This window comes from Sphaeramia orbicularis, chromosome 13 (assembly GCF_902148855.1).
Source record: "Sphaeramia orbicularis chromosome 13, fSphaOr1.1, whole genome shotgun sequence".
NCBI lineage: Eukaryota > Metazoa > Chordata > Actinopteri > Kurtiformes > Apogonidae > Sphaeramia > Sphaeramia orbicularis.
In genome coordinates, this window is record NC_043969.1 from 39,238,826 (window position 1) to 39,264,292 (window position 25,467).

A 25,467-nucleotide genomic window follows, 5' to 3' on the forward strand; every position below is an offset into this window, starting at 1 on the left:
GGTATTTTGGTCGTAGCGACCCTTAAAATTTTACAAAATTAAGCCCTCCATTAAGTTTTACATAGTTTCCCGGTTTTGTAGCCATATACAGTATATTAACCCCAAAAACCTCTTCGAAAGCCTCTTAGAGCCAAACATCCAACAGGAGAGTCGACATGTTGACGTGAATGTACAATTCTTGTCCTGTTTTGTTATTCTCAGCCATTATGTTTCATGAGATTGAACAAAAGTGACGATGGATGGATGGATGGATGGACAATTACAGTTACAATAACTCAAAAGTAAAGAGAACAGAAGGGTATTGTGGCAGTAGCAACCCTTAAATTTTACAAAATGAAACCCTCCATCAATTTTATATACTTTCCCATTTTTGTAGCCATATATATTAACCCCCAAAAAATTTTAGAGCCAAACATCCAAAAGGAACGTTAACATTTTGTCTTGAATTTACAATTCTTGCCCTGTTTTGTTATTTTCAGCCATTTTGCTTCATGATTGAACAAAAGTGTCGATGGATGGATGGATGGATGATGGATGGACAATTATTATCAGTTACAGTAGCTCAAAAACAAAATGAACAGAAGGGTATTTTGGTAGTAGCGACCCTTAAAATTTTACAAAATTAAGCCCTCCATTAAGTTTTACATAGTTTCCCATTTTTGTAGCCATATACAGTATATTAACCCCAAAAACTTCTTCGAAAGCCTCTTAGAGCCAAACATCCAACAGGAGAGTCGACATGTTGACGTGAATATACAGTTCTTGTCCTGTTTTGTTATTTTCAGCCATTATGCTTCATGAGATGGATGGATGGATGGATGGATGGGTGGATGGATGGATGGATGGATGGGTGGATGGATGGATGGATGGATGGATGGACAATTACAGTTACAATAACTCAAAAGTAAAGAGAACAGAAGGGTATTTTGGCAGTATCAACCAACAAAATAAATTTTACAAAATGAAACCCTCCATCAAGTTTTATATACTTTCCCATTTTTGTAGCCATATATATTGACCCCAAAAACCTTAAAGAGCCAAACATCCAACAGGAAGGTTGACATTTTGTCTTAAATTTACAATTCTTGCCTTGTTTTGTTATTTCCAGCCATTATGCTTCATGATTGAACAAAAGTGACGATGGATGGATGGATGGATCTTGACTTTGGATCTTGATTTTGTGAATGTTGTGTGTTTTATATATGGAATTGGTTTTTGTGTGAAACTATTTTTCCTGCTATTTCTTCTGGACTTTGTGAAAGAAGAAATATTATTTCTCAGTAGGACCTGTCTACTGCTCCAGATAATGATGGATATATTGATGGATGGATGGACAATTATTATCAGTTATAATAATTCAAAAGTAAAGAGAACAGTAGGATGTTTGGCAATATCAATGCTACAAATTTAATCAAATTAACCCCTCCATTGAGTTTTACATAGAGTTAACAATTTTTGGAGCCATATACTGTATTATAACCCCAAAAACCTCTTAGGAAACCTCTCAGAGCTGGACATCCAACAGGAAGGTTGACATTTTGACTTAAATATACAATTTTTGCCCTATTTTTGTTATTTTCAATCATTATGCTTCACAAGATAGAACAAAAGTGTCTGCAGGTTTGTCAAGTAAAGAATCGTGCAATGAAAACTGGTAAAATGATGAGTCTTCTTGAATGGTGTTGTCATAGCAACCCATGGTCCATGAAACAGGAAGTCATTTGCATTGTATTGCCTAGTCTTCCCAAAAATTGTCAAATGTGACAGGGGTTCCAACTTACACATATCTATATATCAATATTGAAATATAGTTATGGCACCATCTACTGGCAAGTAGAATTTAAAAATCTCATCCAATTGACATAGAATTTTGATAATATGCCCTATCGATTAAAAAAAAAAAAAAAAAAAAAAAGGGTACAATCTTTGCTGATTGGATGTATTTAATCTCCCTTTTGGAAATGAATAAAATAAAGACTAAACTTGTTTCAACAAAAAGAGGAGGAAAAAAAGGAAAAACATCTCCTTTTTAGAAATAAATAGAAATGAACACATCAAACATTTAAATTAACATAAATGGCAGAAAACATGTGCATGTACAGTATCTTAAATAAGCAAATGCACATGGTATGATAATCATCAATTTATTATTACCTTGAAATTGTACACTGCTGTAACCCTACATCCAACTTCTAAGACAGGAAGTGTTTTTACTGCAAAAAACCTGAACACGAGGAGAATATCTTTCTGATAAGTATGAGTCGTATCAAAAGAAATCAAATGCTTTAGATATAAATTACTCTGCTATTTAGTATTTCCTGAAGTGGAAGACTTAGGCTGAAATGCATCTATGAATCCCAGTCCCTCGTACATTTGAGATCAGATAACATTTATCTCTGGGACATGACTCCTCTCCCACTCTTCCTTTCCATATTGGATATTTGAGATGGCAGCGCTGAGGAAATATCCGTAAACCAGCACCCGCCATCTCATTTATTAGAGGCTTTATTATGGCAGGCAGCAACATCGAAGAGGGCTTTCCAATCTGTATTCAGCGCGCAGATAAAAGTCTTCATTCTAAATAATGTACCGTTCACTTACCCTCCATTCTGGAACACTGGCAATCTAAAAGATTTCAAATTGTTCATGCTGATGCCGTCTCTGAGTGAAATGAAACAATCTGGCCACTCATGTTCCTGGATGTGATGAACTGACTGATTTGTAGGCTGAGGAGATACTGCATCTCTCTGAGGAGTCGCACCTCACTGCTCCTATTTCATAGACTGTATAATAAGATTAGTGATATCGCTAATCTTTTAAGCTAATAAACACTTTTACAGATGTGAGAGGCTGTGAACCCTCTTGTTTTGGTCTTCACAGTTATTCTGTTTCAGATGCGTTGTGTTCTAATGTGTGAAATGTACACAGTTTGGGTGTTATATAATTTCTATGTGTTTTCATACTGAGAAAGCAAGCACAAATAAGATGTAGATTTTTGCATAAAATGAGATTTAAACTCTATAGCGAGCCCATCTTTACATTTATTGTTTTAAGGTAAATGCTAATCTTTCACAGACAGAAACGTAACAAGGCGAACACAACATTCATCAGCTTCTGTTTATTGAATAAAATATTTATTACTGATGGCTCTATTGTAGTTGTGCTTAAATGACAGGCAAAGGATGTTGTTACATAAATCTTTTATGAAGTTTACTGGTAGTTAATTACAATGCCCATCCTATTTGCATCACTTATATGGTACTGTCCGTCAGCTAGCATGCTAATGAGGCCAGCTAGTGCTGATTAGACTGTATAAAATTAGTCAACAAAGGTACTGTGTCATCACTATTTGTTTCTAAACTGCCACTTTGAAGCCAGTAGTTTGTGATCTGTCCATCAACATGTTGGATCTTGGGAACTAAAAGGGGCGGAGCCACTGTAATGAAAGGAGTCATGGGCGAGCTAATGATAAAGGCTAGCTTATTGACGCAGTAAAATCGTAAACTCATCAAGTACTGAATCATGGTAATTTTATAGGCTTTTCATTAACAGTGGAATCTGTTAATAACAACCACAAACTGTCCCTTTATAAAATGTGTTGTTAAAATAAGAAAAAGAAACTCGAAAAGCAAAGACGCTAGCAATCTAGGCCTGAAATGGCAGAAATCCGAACCATCTGTTCGACTTGAGAGTTTATTAATTTATCAGAATGAGTCCTGGAAAAATCATTGACTTAGTATTTTTAGAAAGAAGATCAGAATCCGAGCTTTATGGAGCAGCGTCTAGTGGCCATCAGTGGTATTACAGCTTCATATTTGGACATTTTTTTCTTTTCAGAGCTGATGTTCTTACCCTTTGGTTTGTACATGACACAGTTGTATCTGATAACAGTCATGTAAGCAGCTGATCTTACTCAGTGCCACGTAATTAAGTGTTTTACCAGCGTTCGTGGTAAAATTAGCCTGACGAGTTTCATCTCTGGCTCTTCATCAAAATGCCAAGATGGTCACAGCTGATTCTCAAAGTCTCTTTTTTTGTTTTGTTTGGGTTTGTTTTTATTGCTTCCTTCTGTCCCTTTGAATGTTACTCACAAACTCCACAGTGTTTATAAAATGTGTATCCTGTTGGAAGAGCTAAAACACTGAACTTGTTGAACTTGCTACTGAAAGCTTTGAGTTTTATTACCTCAGGCTGCGAACAGTAACACTGATGGATTTGCTGCAGCGTTTTACCGCCTGTGATGACGCATTTTCACTTTTTGTGACACCGATAGAGATATACCAGACTCTTAAAACAGAAAAAAAAAAATCCTTATTGCTTGTTGTAATCATAACTAGAACAGTTAATGCTTTATAGCCACTCATACTCAGTGCGTCCAAGATGACACATCAGCCTCATTACTCACATTATTATACCTCCTTCCATTTATTTTATTTTATTTATTTTATTCATTTATTCATTTTGGACATGCAACAAAACAAAATAAAACAAAACAAAGCAGATTAAGACAAAAACAAAATCAAAAACAAAAAAATGTGAACCTTTCAAGCCCCTTTTTTTGTTTTTTGTTTTTGTTAATGGAGAAGGTTGGTGTAATTGTTCCTTGGTCTGTTTGTTTTTGTTTTTGTATACATGTAAAAAAAAAAAAAAAAAAAAAAAAGGAAACTGTGCAACAATTTATTTTCAATTGATTTGTCATATATGATACAGTGTTTGTATTGCCCAATTTCTACAAAACTCCAAACAAACAAAGGTTGGGAAAAAAAAAAAAAAAAGACAAAAACAAAATAACATTTAAATGAACAGAATCTATCGTCAAGTCCGTGCAAGTCTGAATTTTGCATGATCGAAAAGGAATAGGAAGAAGTCTAAACTTATTTAATCCTACCCCTCAAGTGCTTTTACACCTTTAATGTTAACTTAATACAAGAATCAAACAATACATTTTTCCTAATTTAGCATTCAACCACAGCAAATACATAATGCAGTAATTGAGTTATACACAACAATATGTTCATGGCAGTACAGTCATACAAACAGACTCAACAATTCAACAATTTTCTTCAATAATTACAGTATATTTATCGATACAACAGTATCCATAAAAAAACAGCCCTCATTGTCATTATTAAATACTGTACCTCACAAAAATCAGTTCTTATATCTTTTTTTACACATACCTAACTTCCATTTATAATTAAAATTGCTTCCTACTAATTTACTGTGTATACTGTGTATGTGAATTAATGCTCTGTAATGTGTGGGTGTAGCCATAATTTTTAAAAATATTTCTAATTTTATGAATGCTGGTATTTTACATCTTACCCAGGGACAATAGTTGAAAAATAGCTTTTTTGCTATTACTGGCACCTTTACAGAAATGTTCATTAACGTGTACTGTCCCTGCTAATTAAACAAATAAAATAAAATAAAATAAATACTGCATCTCAAAAAGAGGCAGTAAATTTCCATGCAATCAACCTGTTTATGATTCAGCTGTAGCGACTGCTTCTACACGGTGTTGAGATGACATGCCCCCTGTTTGCCTTCTCCGGCTCTGATCAGTGTATTTCTTTGTAGGTATGACAGTTACGGGCGTCTGACTAACGTCACTTACCCCACGGGCCGAGTGAGCAGCTACCGTACAGACGCCGACAGCTCAGTCCGCATCCAGACAGAGGGCTCCAACAAAGAGGATATCACCGTCACCACCAACCTGTCTGCCTCTGGCACCTTCTACACACTCATGCAGGGTGAGTGTCTTACAGCTCACAAGTGGAGCAGGTGATTTCTGAGGTGTTCGGGAACCAGTGAAGTGCAAAAAGCTTCGGCGTGACTGCAATAACAAATCCCTTGTTTTTTGTGGTATTCATCAACCCCATGGCAGCGCTTTGTATCACGGCTAAAAAAAAAAAAAAAAAGGTAAAACACTGATATTAACGGGACAAAAACCTGACGATAATGAGGTAATACAGACGGATGTTACAGTTTATTTACCTTTACATTTGCATTTAAAGTCTTGCAGGTACAAACTGATTACCATATTATAAACCTAGAATCCCCCCTTTTATTATATCCCAAAAAAGAAACTCGAAAAGCAAAGATGCTAGCAATCTAAGCCTAATCTAAGCTGATTGGACTGTATAAAATTAGTCAACAAAGGTACCGCGTCATCACTATTTGTTTCTAAACTGCCACTTTGAAGCCAGTAGTTTGTGATTTGTCCATCAACATGTTGGATCTTGGGAAGTAAAAGGGGTGAAGCCACAGGAATGCAAGGAGTCACGGGTGAGCTAATGCTAAAGGCTAGCTTAGTGACGCAGTGAGATGGTAAACTCATCAAGCACTGCGTCATGGTAATTTTAGAGTCTTTTGATTAACATTGGAATCTGTTAATGACAACTACGAACTGTCTGTTAAGAAAATGTGTTGTTAAAATAAGAAAAAGAAACTCGATAAGCAAAGACACTAGCAATCTAAGCCTAAAATGGCAGAAATCCGAACCATCTATTCCACTTGAGATTTTATTACTTTATAAGAATGAGTCCTGGAAAAATTGTTGACTGAGTATTTCTAGATGATTCATGTAGGTCTACAGGACTCAGAGCTTTATGGGGCAGTGTCTAGTGGCCATCAGTGGTATTACAACTTCACATTTGGACATTTGTTTCATTTCAAAGCCGATATTCTTACCCTTTGCTTTGTACATGACACAGTTGTAACTGATAACAGTCATGTAAGCAGATGATCTTACTCAGTGCCACGTAATTAAATGTTTTACCAGCGTTTGTGATTTCTGAGGTGTTCGGGAACCAGTGAAGTGCAAAAAGCTTCGGTGTGACTTCAATGACAAATCCCTTGTTTTTTGTGGTATTCATCAACCCCATGGCAGCGCTTTGTATCACAGCTAAAAAAAAAAAAGGTAAAACACTGACATTAACGGGATGAAAACCTGACGATAATGAGGTAATACAGACGGATGTTACAGTTTATTTACCTTTACATTTGCATTTAAAGTCTTGCAGGTACAAACTGATTATCATATTATCAACCTAGAATCCACCCTTTATTATATCTCAAAAAAGAAACTCGAAAAGCAAAGACGCTAGCAATCTAAGCCTAATCTAAGCTGATTAGACTGTTTAAAATTAGTCAACAAAGGTACCGCGTCATCACTATTTGTTTCTAAACTGCCACTTTGAAGCCAGTAGTTTGTGATTTGTCCATCAACATGTTGGATCTTGGGAAGTAAAAGGGGTGGAGCCACAGGAATGCAAGGAGTCACGGGTGAGCTAATGCTAAAGGCTAGCTTAGTGACGCAGTGAGATGGTAAACTCATCAAGCACTGCGTCATGGTAATTTTAGAGTCTTTTGATTAACATTGGAATCTGTTAATGACAACTACGAACTGTCTGTTAAGAAAATGTGTTGTTAAAATAAGAAAAAGAAACTCGATAAGCAAAGACACTAGCAATCTAAGCCTAAAATGGCAGAAATCCGAACCATCTATTCCACTTGAGATTTTATTACTTTATAAGAATGAGTCCTGGAAAAATTGTTGACTGAGTATTTCTAGATGATTCATGTAGGTCTACAGGACTCAGAGCTTTATGGGGCAGCGTCTAGTGGCCATCAGTGGTATTACAACTTCACATTTGGACATTTGTTTCATTTCAAAGCCGATATTCTTACCCTTTGCTTTGTACATGACACAGTTGTAACTGATAACAGTCATGTAAGCAGATGATCTTACTCAGTGCCACGTAATTAAATGTTTTACCAGCGTTTGTGATTTCTGAGGTGTTCGGGAACCAGTGAAGTGCAAAAAGCTTCGGCGTGACTTCAATGACAAATCCCTTGTTTTTGTGGTATTCATCAACCCCATGGCAGCGCTTTGTATCACAGCTAAAAAAAAAAAAAGGTAAAACACTGACATTAACGGGATGAAAACCTGACAATAATGAGGTAATACAGACGGATGTTACAGTTTACTTACCTTTACATTTGCATTTAAAGTCTTGCATGTACAAGCTGATTACCATATTATAAACCTAGAATCCCCCCTTTATTATATCTCAAACATTGACATTTATTTCAGGATAATGTACAAATTATAGTTTTAATGCTGCTACTAGAAACATAATGCACTGATTTCAGCTGGTAGTATATGTGTATGTAGTTTCTGGGTAATAACAATGACTCATTACCCAGAAATACTACACATACTGTATTTTCAGGTAACGTGATTTGTAGCTTATTAACCTAAACAGAAGGGAATGACTTTCCTCGCTATTGCTCTATAGTTTTGCTTCATATTTTCCTGTTAAATGCATTTATTTGTGTTTTTTTTTGTTCAGTGTTCAAGGGCTACATACTTTATTACTCACTGGCTCTTGATGTAATAGTTTTTGAATCCACTTATAGATAAATTGTTTGCTGAATTTTTTTTTTTTTTTTTACAATGAATTGTCAGTGCTTTCCTGTGCTATTCTCTCAAAGAGCATTATATGATTGGACTTGCTGATGCGCTGGTATATTGGATATGTAGTGGATATATAGTGGTACTGATATATGAGATATCACTTCATAGAGGGCAGTAGCTGATATTTACCTGTTGTTTTATATTAGTTTTTTCATACATTTCAATGAATTTGTGCAAATTCAAAGATAAAGTAATAAGGTTGCTGGTGAGAGTAAAGATTAACTCACTTTCTTATTCCTTTAAGGAAATTTTACCCATCCTATTACACACACAACCCCTAGCATTAGCATTAGCATTAGCGATTAGCACATAGCAAACTAGGAGCTGCCATTAAAGGCACAAAGGGGACTAACTCCAGGTCTTCATAAGTTTCTTTAACCTCCTGAGATCCAGGAAAGTGAAAGTTTTAGCTTTTTTACATTTTAAACAATTGTCTTGGTTGGAAACTGCATAATGCAACAGTTTTTTCAGAATAAATTTTTTTAATTATTATTTTGATTTATTTATTTTTCAATGAAATGTCCTTTGCAATGGACAGCATTTTTGAAGTAAAACTGTGAAACTTTTGTCCCCTACACAGGACAAAAATGCATTGCTGGGTCTTAGGAGGTTAAGGATACTAACAGTATAATTAACATGTGTATAACTGTTTTTGAAGGGCTTGAATACTTTAAAACACTTAAACTAGCCTATGTATGCACAGCCCTGGCAAAAAAAAAAAAGCCAAACTCTTATTTTATTGGATAATCTTTAGCCTTGATTACAGCATCCATGCACCGTGGCATTGTTTCCATAATTTTGTGCAGAAAATTATTATTATTATTATTATTTATTTATTTTATTTCGAACATGCAAAGAAAATAAGACAAAACAAAGCAAATTAAGACATTAAAAAAACATTTAAATGGACAGAATCTATCCTCAAGCACATACAAGTCTGAATTTTGCATGGTCGAAAAGGAGTAGGAAGAAGTATAAACTTATTTAATCCTACCCCTCAGTGCTTTTACACCTTTATCATTAACTTTATATAACAATCAGCCTATACTATTTCCCTAATTTGAGCATCAAACCACAACAATCCATAATGCAGTAACTGAATTATCCACAACAGTCTGTTCATGTCAGTACAGTCATACAAACAGACTCAACAAATCAAACATTCTCTTCAATAATTACAGCAGATTTGTCAGTACAACATCATTCATAAACAAATAGGCCTCATTGTCATTATTAAATACTGTACCTCTCAAGAATCAATTCCTTATATCTTTTTTTTTAAACTGAATTATGTTTGATATTTGTTTTATCTCCACACACAATTTGTTCCACTGTTTTACTCCACAAATGGTAATACAGAAACTGTTTAATGTAGTGCGTACTGTATGAATCTTTAAATTAAATTTTCCCCGTAAATCATAGCCTCCCTCTCTTTCACAGAACATTTCTTGAATATTGCCCGGTAGTAAATTGTTCTTTGCTTTATATATTATTTGAACAGTTTTGAATTCCACAAGGTCAATGAGTTTTAAAGTTAGTTATGTTATATTATGTCACAAATGTTGATAAAATTACAATATCACGTGACAGGCAATGCATGACATCTCAAACTATCAGACACACAATCAAATGTAAGTGTTTTTAAATGTACAATAAATCATATAAGTTGAATAATCAAATTTCTTCAGTTAATATAAATACAGTGATCCAGTTACTTTTGAGTTCATGCGAATACAAACAAATACAATGATCACATTAGCCTGAATTCATCCAGATTCAACCACAGATCATAACACTGCCCACTGTGGGCACTAAGCATGATGGGTAAGCAATTCATTGACCTCTCTTCTCATCATGATGGACTATCATTCTGGAATAAGGTCAATCTGGACTCATCAGACCACATGACCTTTATCCATTAAAACAGTCCAGTCTTTATGCTCGCTATCAACTGATGGTTGTTTGGGAAATGAGGAGCTCCTCATTGCATCAGGTAAAGGGTTAAAGAACTAAGCTAAATCCAGGTGGGGACTATTTTTTGCCTCGGCTGTGTATATATTAACCCTCTGGTATCCGGGTGTGCTTTTTAGGCACACTTTGCACTTCGTGTTAAAAAACTTCATATTATTTTTCACAATTTAAATAAGGTTAGAATTCAAAAGTTGTTCACTTGTGCATGATCTTTAAAATTCTGGCCACCAACTAAAATTTGCACATTGTAAACAAAAGAAAATCACAAGACTAGCATCTGTCTCCCAAGTGTGCCTAAAATGCACTATTTCTTCCATTATAACCACTGTTTTTGATCCGAAAGCCATTAAGGCATAAATCCTGCTTTTACTGATATCTGGGCTTCATTTGAGAGGGGAGGGTCTATATTAATTTATTAACGTTGTTAATGTTGCTGTTAATCATTGATATATGCCAGGCTGCAAAAATCAGATAATGTTATCCAATTTTTATGTAGTATTTTGAAAAAAAACAAAAACATATTTTGCATTTTTTGCATCAAAAAATGTAGTGACATCATGATGAAAAGAGATCATTTAAAGGGTTAAAAAAAAATCTAAAATGAATGATTATTTGATATGTACAATCATTACGACTGACCTTGATTTACAAAAATAAAATCAAATTAGAGCAGAAAAATAAATCAATATATAAAATTTAATAGCTTGATTTATAGGTGTGCATTTTTGGCACACTTGGTTACAGATGCTAGTATTTTTGAACATTTGACCTAGCGCCAAAAATAATAATGCAAATTAACCAATGTTGGAGTTAATCATTGACATATGCCAGGATGCAAAAATCAAATAATATGTGATCCACTTTTTATGTGGTGTATTGAAAAAAATTAATTTTTTGTGTTTTTTGCATCCAAAAAAAATGGTTTGTTTACCTTACAAACACAGCACTTAAAGGGTTAAAAAATGTGGCAATTATTGAGTATTTGGTATTTTTTATTTATGGCTCAAGTTGATGGAATAGAAAAAAGTGTAAAAGAATTAAAAACAAACTGTATGAACATTTTTTGACATTATTCCACAAGTGTGCCAAAAACGCACACTTGGTGCTTAGTAAGGGCCTTGCTGGATGGGATACCGGAGGGTTAAAGACGCCCCTGACACAAACAAGGGGATAAATACCAAAAACAAAACACAGGGAAAACAACATTAATATCAGTTATCAGCCAACTTGTCATTGAAAATACCAGTATCAGTACAGGCCCAGAACGTTACCATCGGCTGCTGATCCACTGTTCACTTATCTGTGCTGCTTTACTAATCTGAAACATGCAGATTCCGGTCCAGTTACTTTGGGATTTCCACTCTTTTTGCCTCCATCAAGGATGAAGTTTCAAGTAATCTGCAAAAATAACAAAGAAGCAAAGAAAGGAGACCAAATAAAGTCGTTTTTTTTTTTTTTTTTCTGATTTGTGACCTTTAATGAAAATATCATCTGACAGTAAATTTCAGTTACATAACATATTTACATTAGTATTTGTAGCCTCTGTGTTTTTAATAAAATGTGTAGTGGAGCTCCAATTTACCAGAATGGAAACAAATATCGATTTTCTGTCACGGAGCGCGATTCATAAAATGCCGGTGGCCGAGTTCCTCCAGGTTTAGGATGTTTTGTAACGAAGAGGCAGGATGAGGGCGGACTCAGGCCCAGTGTTTATCTTATATGTGTTTTGTGCGCGACCAATCATTTTATTGATCACTCGGTTTTTTTAAGCACTGCCCCCATCGCCGCCCTCCGCTTCAGAATATTTGATTTATTTTGGAAAATGCCTCCACCCTCTAATACAGAAGGTGACACGCTTTGGTTTCTGGTCCAGTGTGGTTCAGTGGACTGGTCACCACCATGTTGTGACCTTGTCTCAGACATCTGTTTGTTTGAAGAGTGGCACCAAGGCCACTGCTGGTAATGAATTCACTCTGGTCTGCTTTGTAGGCTTTCAACTGGGGATCACATAACACATAAATGCTCTGTCTGTCCTGATTCTTTTGTGGTTATTTGGATTTATCTGGCCTTTATCACCAAGTTCACTGTGGTTACTCAAATAATTGCAACCAAGGTTATAAGAGTTTTGTAGTAGTTGTTCATTTTTATGTATTTGATGTGTATGTGATGAAGTGGGCTTCCTAGTTTAGTCTGAAAATGATTAGTTTTCATCTATTTTTTTTGTAGTATGTGATTAATGATGCTATTTTAAAAAGAAAAAATACTAATATTAATGATAAATGATAAAATATAGCAAAAAAACATTAGACGGTTCCTACAGGTTTCTACAAGTTAAATTTAAGACTTTTTAAGACTACTTAGAACAGAATTTAAAGGGGTCATATTTTGCTAAACCCACTTTTATTAGTCTTTGGTTCATTTATTTGTGTATTTGGACCCTAATAGTTCATACAGTTTGAATTTGAACCCTCCAGGGGCTGCAAAGCTATCCTTATATTCATTTGGGCAAAAATCGAGTGGAATTCCACAACTCGTTTCAATTTCTTCTTATGTTATTATGTTTTATAACTAGTCACGTCACGACATTTGCACATATAAGGTCAAGACTTCCGACAAACATTTCTCCGAGTACGACATAATTGTTTATCAGCAACAGCGGTTGTATTTAAAACTGAAAATATGTCCAAACTTTGAGCTGATTACCTAAAATGTTTAGTTGTCGGTTGCATTAACAAACACAAGTAGCTGAATGAGAAAGAAAGCACAGTCAACAACCTGGAAGGGGTTGGAGTCATGTGCATTTAAAGGACCAGGTGCTGCAAAGCTATCTTTATATCGATGGCCAAAAAACAAAACCTCCTATCTGCAGATTTTTAGATTTTGAGTTTTCCCATTAAATGGTGAGAACAAGGATGATATTGTTAACACATAATATAGAAAGAGAGTCTGAGAAGAGTAGAATATGCTTACATATCTTTAACAAAGACCATACTATAATAAAACTAAACGGTTTTTTTTTTTTGGTTCCTGAAAAAAGTGATTTTTTTCAGATAGGAGCTTTCATATTCTGACCATCAATATTCATTTTGGCAAAAATCGAGTGGATTTCTACAACCTGTTTTAATTCCCTCTTAATTTGTTATGCTTTATAACTAGTTATATCCCAACATTTGTACATATAAGGTCAAGACTTCCGATGAACATTTCTCCAAGTACGACATAATTGTTTATCAGCAGCAGCAGTTGTAGTAAAAACTGAAAATACGTCCAAACTTCGAGCCGATTACCTAAAATATTCAGTTGCTGGTTGAACGGGACAGAGCAGCACAGTTAACAACCTGGAGGGGGCGGGGCCTGAAGTAGCTCATTTGCATTTAAAGGGCCAGCGCTCAAAACCACCTTTCTGGTGTCATTACTCAGAAATAGGGTTGAAGATGGACCTGTGGAGTTGAATTAATGAAGAATTCAGACCCAAGCAGAATATTTACAGTTTACTTAAACCACAGGAAAATGTTTTAAAATGCATAATTCCATTTAAAAAAGCAAAATATCATTCCTTTAATGTCCATTTCACAGCCATACTGGCAAAACTTTGTGACTCAGAATTTAGGAAAATGTATTTATTTACTCCAACGCCGTGAGTTATTTCTCACCAGGGGCTGCAAAGTTTACGATAATTGGTTCCTAATTTCAATATAAACTGTCAGACTGGAACAGGTGGCTTTCCCGGACACATTTAAACACAATACAGCTAACAAGTTTATGGCAACATAAATTAAGACCTACCATATTAAATTTATTACCTTTTAAAGACATTTTTAAGGTAGTAAATGCAGATTTGTAAATTCAAGACTTTTTAAGACCCTGCAGGAACGCTGATCAGAGCATTCTAAGAAATATAGTTAGTGTCACCAGCAGGAAAAATGTAAATATTCACCAAAAATATAGGCCTACAAACCCTTTATCTTTTTGTTTTTGCAGGGCTGTAATGAACATACATGTGTATTTTTCAACACTACAAAAACGCAGGGAATATGTGTGCACAGTAAAAATACATGAGTGGTGTGTCCTGTCCAGGCAGAAGTAGATATTTAATGTGATGTCCTTTCTCATGGCAAAGAGTAAGATGTTTTTACCAAGGGCTGATTGAAACCTGGTACAAAATAATTAAAAATGAATGCAGTAAATCTCATATTGTCTGAATAAAACAAAAGAGAAGAGACTTAAAAATTCATACGTGTGGTCATTAAAACTAACCTGAACCAATAAACCCAACAGTGACCAAAGACTTTTACACAGGACTGGAGTTTAGGTCCGTTTTTGTAAATGCAGGCAGTGCAGTTTTGACTTATTTAATGCTTTTTGAACACATTTTTTCTCTCCAGCTTTTCATGAACCCCCTGTACATTTGATGATGTTTTCAAAAAGACAGTTTCCAGGAACCTTTATGTTAATGTCTTTGCACTTATGCATGTGTTAAATAATGTGCATAAGTATAGCCGTCTATGCGCCCACCGTTTTTCACACCCTGAAGAAGAAAGCAGCTGAGTCGCGCAGAATTAAAGCCGCGAGCAGGTTTCAGCCTTGACAAAGCAGAATCTGCTATTATTTACGCAGGGGTAACAAACTTATCGCACCAAAGCAGGAGGTTTTGTCCTGGATTAAACATAGCAACTATGCTTTTTATTCTTCAACAAAAACATTTTCACTTTTAAAAAAATCTTGAGTGTTAACGTAACTGCCAGGCGTACAGTTGTATTATTTCCCAGACTTTAAACACACCGCATCCCCTCAGATGTCGCTGCAGGGCAGATCAGTCTCTGTTGAACTGTATGGAAGTGTGAAGTCCCCTGTGCAGCAGTATTTCCTGCTCCGTCTGACCCCAGAGGCCTCCTTTTGGACAGCTTTGCCCCAAAAGGCCTGTAACTGACCCCTGAAGTATCTGTATGATGGAGAGAGGTAAGGCATGGTGCAGGGTCAGCCCCGCTACCTCTGCACATTCCTCTTGTGTCAGCAGTTCAGCAGCACCACATCCTGCTGTGTTCTGGACAGAAGGAAAACACAGCAAACTCATTCTGCTCAACTGTTTGTCTAACATCACTGCTACCACATATATATATACAGGGTGGGGAAGCAAAATTTACAATGAACAATTTAGTTGTTTTTTCTCAGCACGCACTATGTCAGTTGTTTTGAAACCAAACATATATTGATGTCATAATCATACCTAACACTATTATCCATACCTTTTCAGAAACTTTTGCCCATATGAGTAATCAGGAAAGCAAACGTCAAAGAGTGTGTGATTTGCTGAATGCACTCGTCACACCAAAGGAGATTTCAAAAATAGTTGGAGTGTCCATAAAGACTGTTTATAATGGAAAGAAGAGAATGACTATGAGCAAAACTATTACGAGAAAGTCTGGAAGATGCTATTAAAGAAGAATGGGAGAAGTTGTCACCCGAATATTTGAGGAACACTTGCGCAAGTTTCAGGAAGCGTGTGAAGGCAGTTATTGAAAAAGAAGGAGGACACATACAGGGTGGGGAAGCAAAATTTACAGTATTTTGAGGCAGGGATTGAAAGACAGTGTATGACCAATTAGTTTATTGAAAGTCATGAGAATTTATTTGCCACAAGAAAATTGACAGAATAGAAAATGTTTTTATTCTATGTGTCCTCCTCCTTTCTCAATAACTGCCTTCACACGCTTCCTGAAACTTGCGCAAGTGTTCCTCAAATATTCGGGTGACAACTTCTCCCACTCTTCTTTAATAGTATCTTCCAGACTTTCTCGTAATAGTTTTGCTCATAGTCATTCTCTTCTTTCCATTATAAACAGTCTTTATGGACACTCCAACTATTTTTGAAATCTCCTTTGGTGTGACGAGTGCATTCAGCAAATCACACACTCTTTGACGTTTGCTTTCCTGATTATTCATATGGGCAAAAGTTTCTGAAAAGGTATGGATAATAGTGTTAGGTATGATTATGACATCAATATATGTTTGGTTTCAAAACAGTTGACGTAGTGCCTGCTGAGAAAAAACAACTAAATGTTCATTGTAAATTTTGCTTCCCCACCCTGTAGAATAAAAACATTTTCTATGATGTCAATTTTCTTGTGGCAAATAAATTCTCATGACTTTCAATAAACTAATTGGTCATACACTGTCTTTCAATCCCTGCCTCAAAATATTGTAAATTTTACTTCCCCACTCTGTATATATACAGACACATTAAATTTAGGTGTTTCTTTTCTAACAGGGTCTGGGTACAAAACAATAACGTCAAATGTCATAATATAGTTTTATATTGTGATAAATATAATTGCATTGGTTAGTTGTGTTAATTAACCATCTACTTTCTTCACATTTCACTCTTTAATGGGAGAAAAATATCCCATTAAAGTTTAAGGAAATATTGATCTTTATACTTGATTTGTATTTGATGATTTGTAATGTGGATTACATTTTTATTGTTTTTACTTTAGTTTATTATTTCAGTTATATTGTATTTTTTAATTCTTTTTTTTTTTTTTTTTTTTTTTTGTGTATTGTTCATTTCGGGGGAGGTATTCATATAAGCCTTCTTTTTGGCTTCTAACCTCTCCTGCACAATTTTGTTACTTGTTTGAATGTTGTTGTTTTTTCTATTGCTGTTTTATTTTGTGCAAATAAATTAAATTAAAATTAAATTAAATTAAATAAACTAGTTGCAGATATAATTATTAGACCATCAAACAATGGTTTTGCAATCCAGTACTAACTCCTGTGTGTATCATGTGACTAAAACAGACAGAAAAGAAAACATGGAATGCCTAAAAGCACTGTTTTTGTCAGTACAATGCCATAGATATTGATGTAAGAACTGATGTGATTTTGGTTATTATCAAGAAAAACATGAAAAATGGATAGATATCAGCTCTGAAATTAAACTATTATGAGCTATTTTTGTTGTTATCATTATATTTGTTCAAACAAATGTACCTTTAGTTGTACCAGGCATTAAAATGAACAAGAAACTGAAGAAAACAAGGGGTGGTCTAATAATTTTTTTGCGACTGTAGTTTTATATTGTGATAAATATCATTGCATTGCATTGCTTAGTTGTGTTAATTAACCATCTACTTTCTTCACGTTTCACTCTTTAATGGGAGAATTACGTCCCATTAAAGTTTAAGGAAATATTGATGTTTAGAAACTATATGGTCAAAAATATTGGGACACATCATGGCTACAGCTGTAAGATGTAGAGGTAGACTGATATATTGGGCCGATATATAGATTTTTTTCAATATCAGCTATCAGTCTTAATTTTTTTCTGCAAGCCGATATTTGACCAGTAGTAAAAATCTTATAAGATATTTGATCAGGCACCTGTGTGGGCAGCACCTGAAGTTCACTAAATGTTAAAAGAGAACCCTGTGTACGTGTATTTATGGTTACATTTATATTGTTGCATGAAAATCTTAATTATCTCAGTGTTTCAATCGTATTTTACGGTCAATTTGCTTCAAAAAAAAAAAAAAAAAAAATTGGCTTTAAATATCGGCCTCAAAAATCAGCTGTAGAATTCGGGCATCGGCTGATCAAATTTTTAAAAAGCGGCATCAGCTTTAGAAAAACCTATATCGTCGACCTCTGTAAGATGTCATGTTCATGCAGATTTGAGATATAAACATCAATATTTCCATAAAGTTTAATGTGAGATTTCTCTTCCTAAGTGAGATATGAAAAAAATAGATGGTTAGTTGTGGTAGAAAACTATTATTTACAGTCAAAGCATGAAAAATATTTCAGAAATTTAGAGGTAGAATGTTTGAAATCATAATCATGGATAAAAAAAACAAAATTAAAAAAAAAATCAATGTTGAGAGAAATTAAGTAAAATACATCTAAGATAACAAAAACCAACCGATGCAATGATATTTATCACAAAATAAAACTATATTATTTATTGTTATCATTGTGTGTCATTATTGTTTTGTAGCCCAGAAGCACCTGAATTCAACATGTCCCAATACTTTTGTCCATATAGTGTATGAACACGAGGCATTTCTTTTTTTTTTTTTTAATCTATAAAATGAAGTCGACTAATTAATGTTGTGTTTGATGAGCCATTTATTTCCAACTGTCCTTAATGAGAATAGCATCCATCGTGGTCGCTGTCAGTGTAGTGACAAGAGGCGTTCTCTGATGAATGTACATGAGATGCTCAGTGGAAGCATTAGTCACTGGTCTGGAGCTGGAACACAGGCAGTCGTCACCTGGGGACGGTAACCGACAGCCGGAGATTTATTGTAAATATGTGTGTTCTTGTGCGTGGGTCTGTGCATACTCTACGTCTTTTCACCTCGCCTTCTCCGTGGCCACAGGCGAGCTCGCAGCTTTGATAGTTTTCATTTCCCTTCTATCCTCCAGGCTGCTGCAACAGCTGTAAAACTTTACTGGCGCTGTGAAACCTCTCACTATTGATCTTTGTTGTCACAGACCCAACATTATCGCAGGGTTTCTGTTAAATACTGCCACTAAAGGCTTGCTTTTTGCTGAGCAGCCATTTTAGGTCATTATGTTTGTGTCTAGCTGAGATGAATATTAGATGCAGTCCTTCTACATCCAACACCAGAAGCCTTGAACATTTCTCTCCGGGTATTCTTAATCATAAGTGTTTGGTTTTTTTTTTTTTTTCCCCTCCCCGCATCCTCAGATCAAGTTCGGAACAGTTATTTCATCGGTCTGGATGGCTCGCTGCGGCTCGTTCTGGCCAACGGGATGGAGGTGTCGCTGCACACGGAGCCCCACCTGCTGGCAGGGACGGTTAACCCCACGGTCAGCAAGAGGAACGTCACACTGGCCATCGACAACGGCCTTAACCTGGTGGAGTGGAGGCAGAGGAAGGAGCAGGCTCGAGGCCAAGTCACGGTGTACGGACGAAGACTCAGGGTGAGCACAAGTTCAACTCTACATTCTTAATATGGTAAAAAAAAAAAAAAAACAAAACGCTGCCTCGGCATTATTTTAATTCTTGCAACACCAGTACAACATAAGCAGCCAACTCCAGGGGTGAAAAATAAAGGCAAAACCTGCAGTTCCTTCAGGCCAGCACAAAAAGAAGCTCAATCACAGACCCCACTAGTATTAACCCTTAAAGACTTAAACAGTCACTGGTGACCTAAAGCATCTGCTGACTGAAAACGTTGAAGAAGTTTTTATATATTCATACTATCAATATATGTAAATAATTCAGGTAAAATTTCAGTTTTTCAGCTTTTTATGGTCATCAGATATGATCCGTTTAGATGTTTAAACATGGTGATCTTCTGCAACCTTGATTCACCAGTAAAACCCATGTAGTTTGATGAATATTTATATAAATACTAAATATCTCATTTTCCTTTATATTTAATTTCTCACTTATCTTTTTCTTTGCACTGGTGTGTTGTATGTTGCTGCTGTTAACTGTGAAATTTCCCCATGGTGGGATCAATAAAGTCTTGATTATCTTATCTTATCTTATCTTATCTTATCTTATCTTATCTTGTCTTGTCTTGTCTTGTCTTGTCTTATTTTATCTTATCTTATTTTATCTTGTCTTGTCTTGTCTTGTCTTATTTTATCTTATCTTATTTTATCTTATCTTGTCTTGTCTTGTCTTATTTTATCTTATCTTATCTTGTCTTGTCTTATTTTATCTTATCTTATCTTGTCTTGTCTTGTCTTGTCTTGTCTTATTTTATCTTATCTTATCTTATCTTATCTTATCTTGTCTTGTCTTATTTTATCTTATCTTATTTTATCTTATCTTGTCTTGTCTTGTCTTGTCTTATTTTATCTTATCTTATCTTGTCTTGTCTTATTTTATCTTATCTTATCTTGTCTTGTCTTGTCTTGTCTTGTCTTATTTTATCTTATCTTATTTTATCTTATCTTATCTTAAATGACAGTAGTTGCAGATGCTTGTTTTTACATAATGATACATTTTGTTGAAAAGTCAGTTTGTACTTGATTTTCACTGAAAAATGTAAAAGGTAGAAAACAGTATTATAATAAATGGTGATAAATAAAGTTAAATGTAGAGGGAAAAATTCCCAAAAATAGTTTTCGGTCTTTTTGTGTTAAATAATTGAGGTAAAATGTAGTTTTTCATCTTTTTATGGTCATCAGATATGACCCATTAAAACACCATTATCTTCTGCAACATTGATTCACCAGTAAAACCCATATAGTTTCATATTTTTTGTTGAAAAAGTCCGTTTGTCTCCAGTTTTCTCTGACATGATAATACATTTTTAATTACTCTGAGCTTTTATGAACATCTCCATGATCAGTGAATTAACTCTGTAAAGCCTGAACCATCAAATCATTGACAGAAAATTCCAGTTCTTTGAAACTGGAGCCTTTATTGGTCCTTCTGAACAACCAAAACAAAATGTATTTCAAATATCAATTTCCATGTGTGAGTTTCAATTTTGTATCATATTTGGTACATCAGGTCTCAATGCTTAAATATTATTATTTTTGAACAAACAAAAACATAATATAACACAAACATATCTAACAGATTGATAATTCCTCATTAAACTTGGCAAAGTTCTGCCTCCTTCCTCATTAATGACAGTCTTGTAGTGTCACTGGAAAGGCCTCTTGTGAACAAATCTCCCCCCCCCCCCCCCCCCCCCCCGGTGGATTATCTGTGTATTACATGTATCTAATTATATACATCAGATTTTTCAAGAAAAAATAACCACACTGATCATGTAGAAGGCTACACAACTCATGAATCAAATATGATACTTTGGCATTATAGGGTTAAATATAGTTAAATATCTCATTTTCACAGGAAGATGCAAAAGGTAGAAGATAGTATTATAATAAATGGTGATAAATAAAGTTAAATGTAGAGGGAGAAATTCCCCCAAATAGTTTGAGGTCTTTTGGTGTTAAATAATTGCAGTAAAATGCAGTTTGTAATATTTTCATGGTCATCAGATACGACCCATTTAGACGTTCAGAGGTTCCATAGTGAACAAAGCAACAGTGTCATCTTCTACAACATTGAGTCTTGTGTAAAACCCATGGAGTTTGACAAAGGATTTTACATTCAATTCATTTCATATTTTCTCTAATAAAACAGTTTTTCTTCCTTTTTTTTGTCTGTTCTGATATAATAACCTTTGAATTAACTCTGAACTTTTATGAACTTCTACGTGCTCGGTAGATTTTTAACTGGAAAATTCAGAGCATATTATAATAAATGGTGATGAATAGCTCAGGAAAGGTTAGATTTAGGGTAAATTTCATTTGCAAATGGCCTTTTAATAGCTTAAATGCCCACTTTAGAAGCAGGAAACGAATATTATTATTGTTTTTGTCTCCATAAAAGATCAAAACTCCATTCATTACAACAGGACGGACAGCTGTACAAGTATGAAAAATGATTTAGGAATCATTTCGGGGAATGAATAACTCACTCCTCATGTGAATACTCGTCTAAAAAGCTCTGCTCTAAACCTAGGATTAAAAATAAGTCTTTTGAGAGATGAAAATGAGTAAATGGCCTCAGGTAACCTCACAAACATCAGTTACACAAAGAATATCAACAGGTTCCTTTTCGTAACAGGATAAACACGATGTTTGACCGTAAAGCATCTAAAACAACCCAATGGAAAACGCTGTTCAATCAGGGTAGACCGGGAAAAGTGTTGCCTTGTTGTGTTTTATTCTTGCCTTTGTGAGACAAAGCTCAACTTTGGTTAAGTCGTCTTCCGTATTCACTGGGAGGCGACACGGCTAATAGGGAGGTGCCACTTTGTCTGTCATTGGCTGTTCATTTAATGGCCCTATCATCCCTCTGGAAGTGAAAGCTTCTAATGTATGTTACAGACAATGGCCCCAGGGGTGAGATAGGAAATGGGAGCAGCCTAATGGCAAGAACAGAGGGGATGAACAGAGCTGGAATCATTGAGCGACCTTGAGTGGCATGTCAAGTGATATTACGTGGGTGGCTGGGCGAGTGTGTGGCAGCGAGAGGGTGTTTGTGTGTCTGTGTGTGGGCTGGGGGTGGGGGGGGTATCGAATAAAGAATAGTCGGATGCATGAGAAAGGCGCAAAAGAGGCAACGGCGCTGACTTCACAGGTCTTTGTTGTACGAGCATTGAGCTAAGATGACGGAGGGAACAAGGCCCGTGTGTATGAGCGTCTGATGGTTACAGCCTACGTTACTCAGCAACTACAGATGGGAACCCACAAGCAGTAACTGTAGAGAACCGGCTGCCTGTAGCTCAATTCTTTGGAAATTCCACGTATCAGTTTCACAACATCGTCACGACAAATGTCATTTCTGTATTTGGTTCTGAAGCCTCTAATGCACGGGAATCAAACTCGTTTTAGTTTCTGGGGCCACATTAAGCCAAATTTGATCTGAAGTGGGCCGGACCAGTGAAATAATGACATAATAATATATAAATAATGTCAACTCCAAACTTTCTTCTATGTTTTAGAGCAGGGGTGTCAAACTCATTTGAGTTCAGGGGCCATATCCTCCCAGTATGATCTGCAGTTGGCCGGACCAGTGAATTAATAACATAATAACACTGGTCAACAACAAATTTATTGTTTAAGTTTTTTGAGCTGATTTAGGATCATTTTGGTGTGCTGAATCCAAAAATCACATTAATTTTGCTCAATCAGGTCAACTTTCTGAACTATGCTACATATTGGCTTTTTAACATTTTTGCTTACATTTATGGGCATTTTCACATCATATGATACAAAATTCTTTCCTATTTCTTGCAATAAACGAGTTCTGAAGATTTTACTTTTGCCAATTTATGATTGTTTTTTTTTAATATTACAGGTGAATGAAATGGCTTCGACTAGAAGATCTTGCAAAAATAAGCCTGACGTATTCTGCTACATCTGCGGTGAATACACCATTGTACCTAACAGGAATCCTGTTAGAAAATGATTTTTTTTTCTCTTAAAACCTATTTTGGGTGAGAACTATATAAAAAAATCAACTGATAAAGTCACAAAAATGTAATCAATTTTGTGAGAAGATCAAATTTTTTAAAATCAAATTAGCAAAAAAACCTGACCTGATTGAGAAAAACAGATGTCATTTTTGGATTTAGCGGTGCAAAATGGTCCTAATTCAGTTGAAAAAACCTAGACAACTTGCAAAAAACATTTTTTTGTAACCCAGTGTTATATATAAATAATGCCAACTCATCCAAACATTTCAATGTGTTTTATAGTGAAAAAGTAAAATTACATTATGGAAACGTTTACATCTATAAACTGTCCTTTTAAAAATTTGAATAACATGAACAACCATGAAAAAACTGAAATTTATTAAGGAAAAATAAGTGCAATATTAACTACATTCTGCCTCTGCTTATCATTTGTAAATGTGCATTACAACTTACAGATCATAATGTATCTGCAAGTTTTCAAAATACTTTAGTAAATTGCAGAAAATTAGGAAAATTGCACTTACTTCTGTTAACACATTTCTAGTTTTTCATATTTTTTGTGAAAGGCTAGTGTGTAAATTTACACATTTTCATCTAATTTCACTTTTTTACACTACAAAACTTGGAATTGTCATTATTTGTAGGTTTTTATGGTAATATTTTACTGATCTGACCCACTTGAGACTAAAGTAGGGCTTTTTATGGCCCCTAAAGTAAAACCATTGACTGTTAATGTCTTGAGTGTAATTTTTGCATTTCACAAATTCATCCCAAGGGCCAAACTGGACCCTTTGGCGGGTTGGATTTGGCCCCTGGGCCGCATGTTTGACACCTGTGTTTCAGAGCGAAAAAAAGTAAAATTATACAATGAAAATGTTTACATCTACCAACTATCCTTTAAAACCATGTAAATAAGATGAACACACTGAAATTTCTTAAGAAAACTAAGTGTAATTTTAACAATATTATGTCTTGGTTCATCATTTACACATATAAATTACAACTTACAGATCACAGTGAATCTACAAATACACAAAACATTTAATAACAGGCAGAATATTGGTAAACTTGCACTTCAGACATTTCAAAATGCTCATATTTGTTTAGGTTATTCATGTTTTTGTGAAATGATACTCTGTTTTAGTGTAAATACAGTAAAATGACATGAAAATGTTTACAATCACAAAGAAAAATTTTGAATTGTGAGTATTTCTAGGTTATAATGATAGTATTTTACTAATTTGACCTCCTTGAGATTAAATTGGTCTGTATGTGGAACCTGAACTAAAACGATTAATATCTTCAGTGTAATTTTTGTATTTCACAAATTCATCCCAGGGGCCAGACTGGACCCTTTGGCGGGCCAGATTTGGCCCCCGGGCCGCATGTTTGACACCTCAGCTCTAAAGTATGGTTGTATTTCACCAGTAAAGACGACACTAGGGCAGAACGTCCGTTACGACAAAGGGTTAAATACCTCCAACATGTAGAAATATTTAACTAAACGACATCCAATTAAACTGCACGGATGGAACGTCTTTGATTGGCTGCTTAGTGAAGGGGGTGGTGACTTTGGAAGCTGCTAACATTAAACTCCTCCTGGCTTAATCGATATTGTTAATGTTAGCATCATTTCACTGCGACAATGTGCTTTCACTATTGTTTGTGAATAATCTCCACATCCTATAATTACATTTAGATGACGGCGAGGCTCAGAGGCTGCAGCAGGTAGATCTAACACTTCTTTAACTACACTTTTGTAACCCTTCATGAGGTTTGTTTGAAACAAATGCTAAATTTTAGCACATATTTGACATTAACCGATAAAGACCCAAAAATCCACCATTGACCAAAATTATCTACTGATGTCAAATGTTTCACTAATCTTATCAGTCCATGTAAATAATTGGTGTAAAATACAGTTTGTCATCTTGAGACACTTTATGTTGTTATTGATATCTTTGCTGAAAAAAACACTTTTTATTAAATTTTCTGTTTCTGATATAATAACCCTCAACTTTTCTCTGAGCTGAAAAG

General features: G+C 35.1%; 1 protein-coding gene across 1 annotated transcript in view; it reads left to right on the plus strand.

The window, feature by feature from the left end:
* tenm4 (teneurin transmembrane protein 4) overlaps positions 1-25,467 on the plus strand; it is a 580,630-nt gene that overhangs the window by 507,897 nt on the left and 47,266 nt on the right. The window contains exons 25-26 of the mRNA XM_030151937.1: positions 5,581-5,753; positions 19,164-19,399. Coding sequence (XP_030007797.1) covers positions 5,581-5,753; positions 19,164-19,399 — 409 coding nt within the window. The remainder of the gene's footprint in view (positions 1-5,580; positions 5,754-19,163; positions 19,400-25,467) is intronic.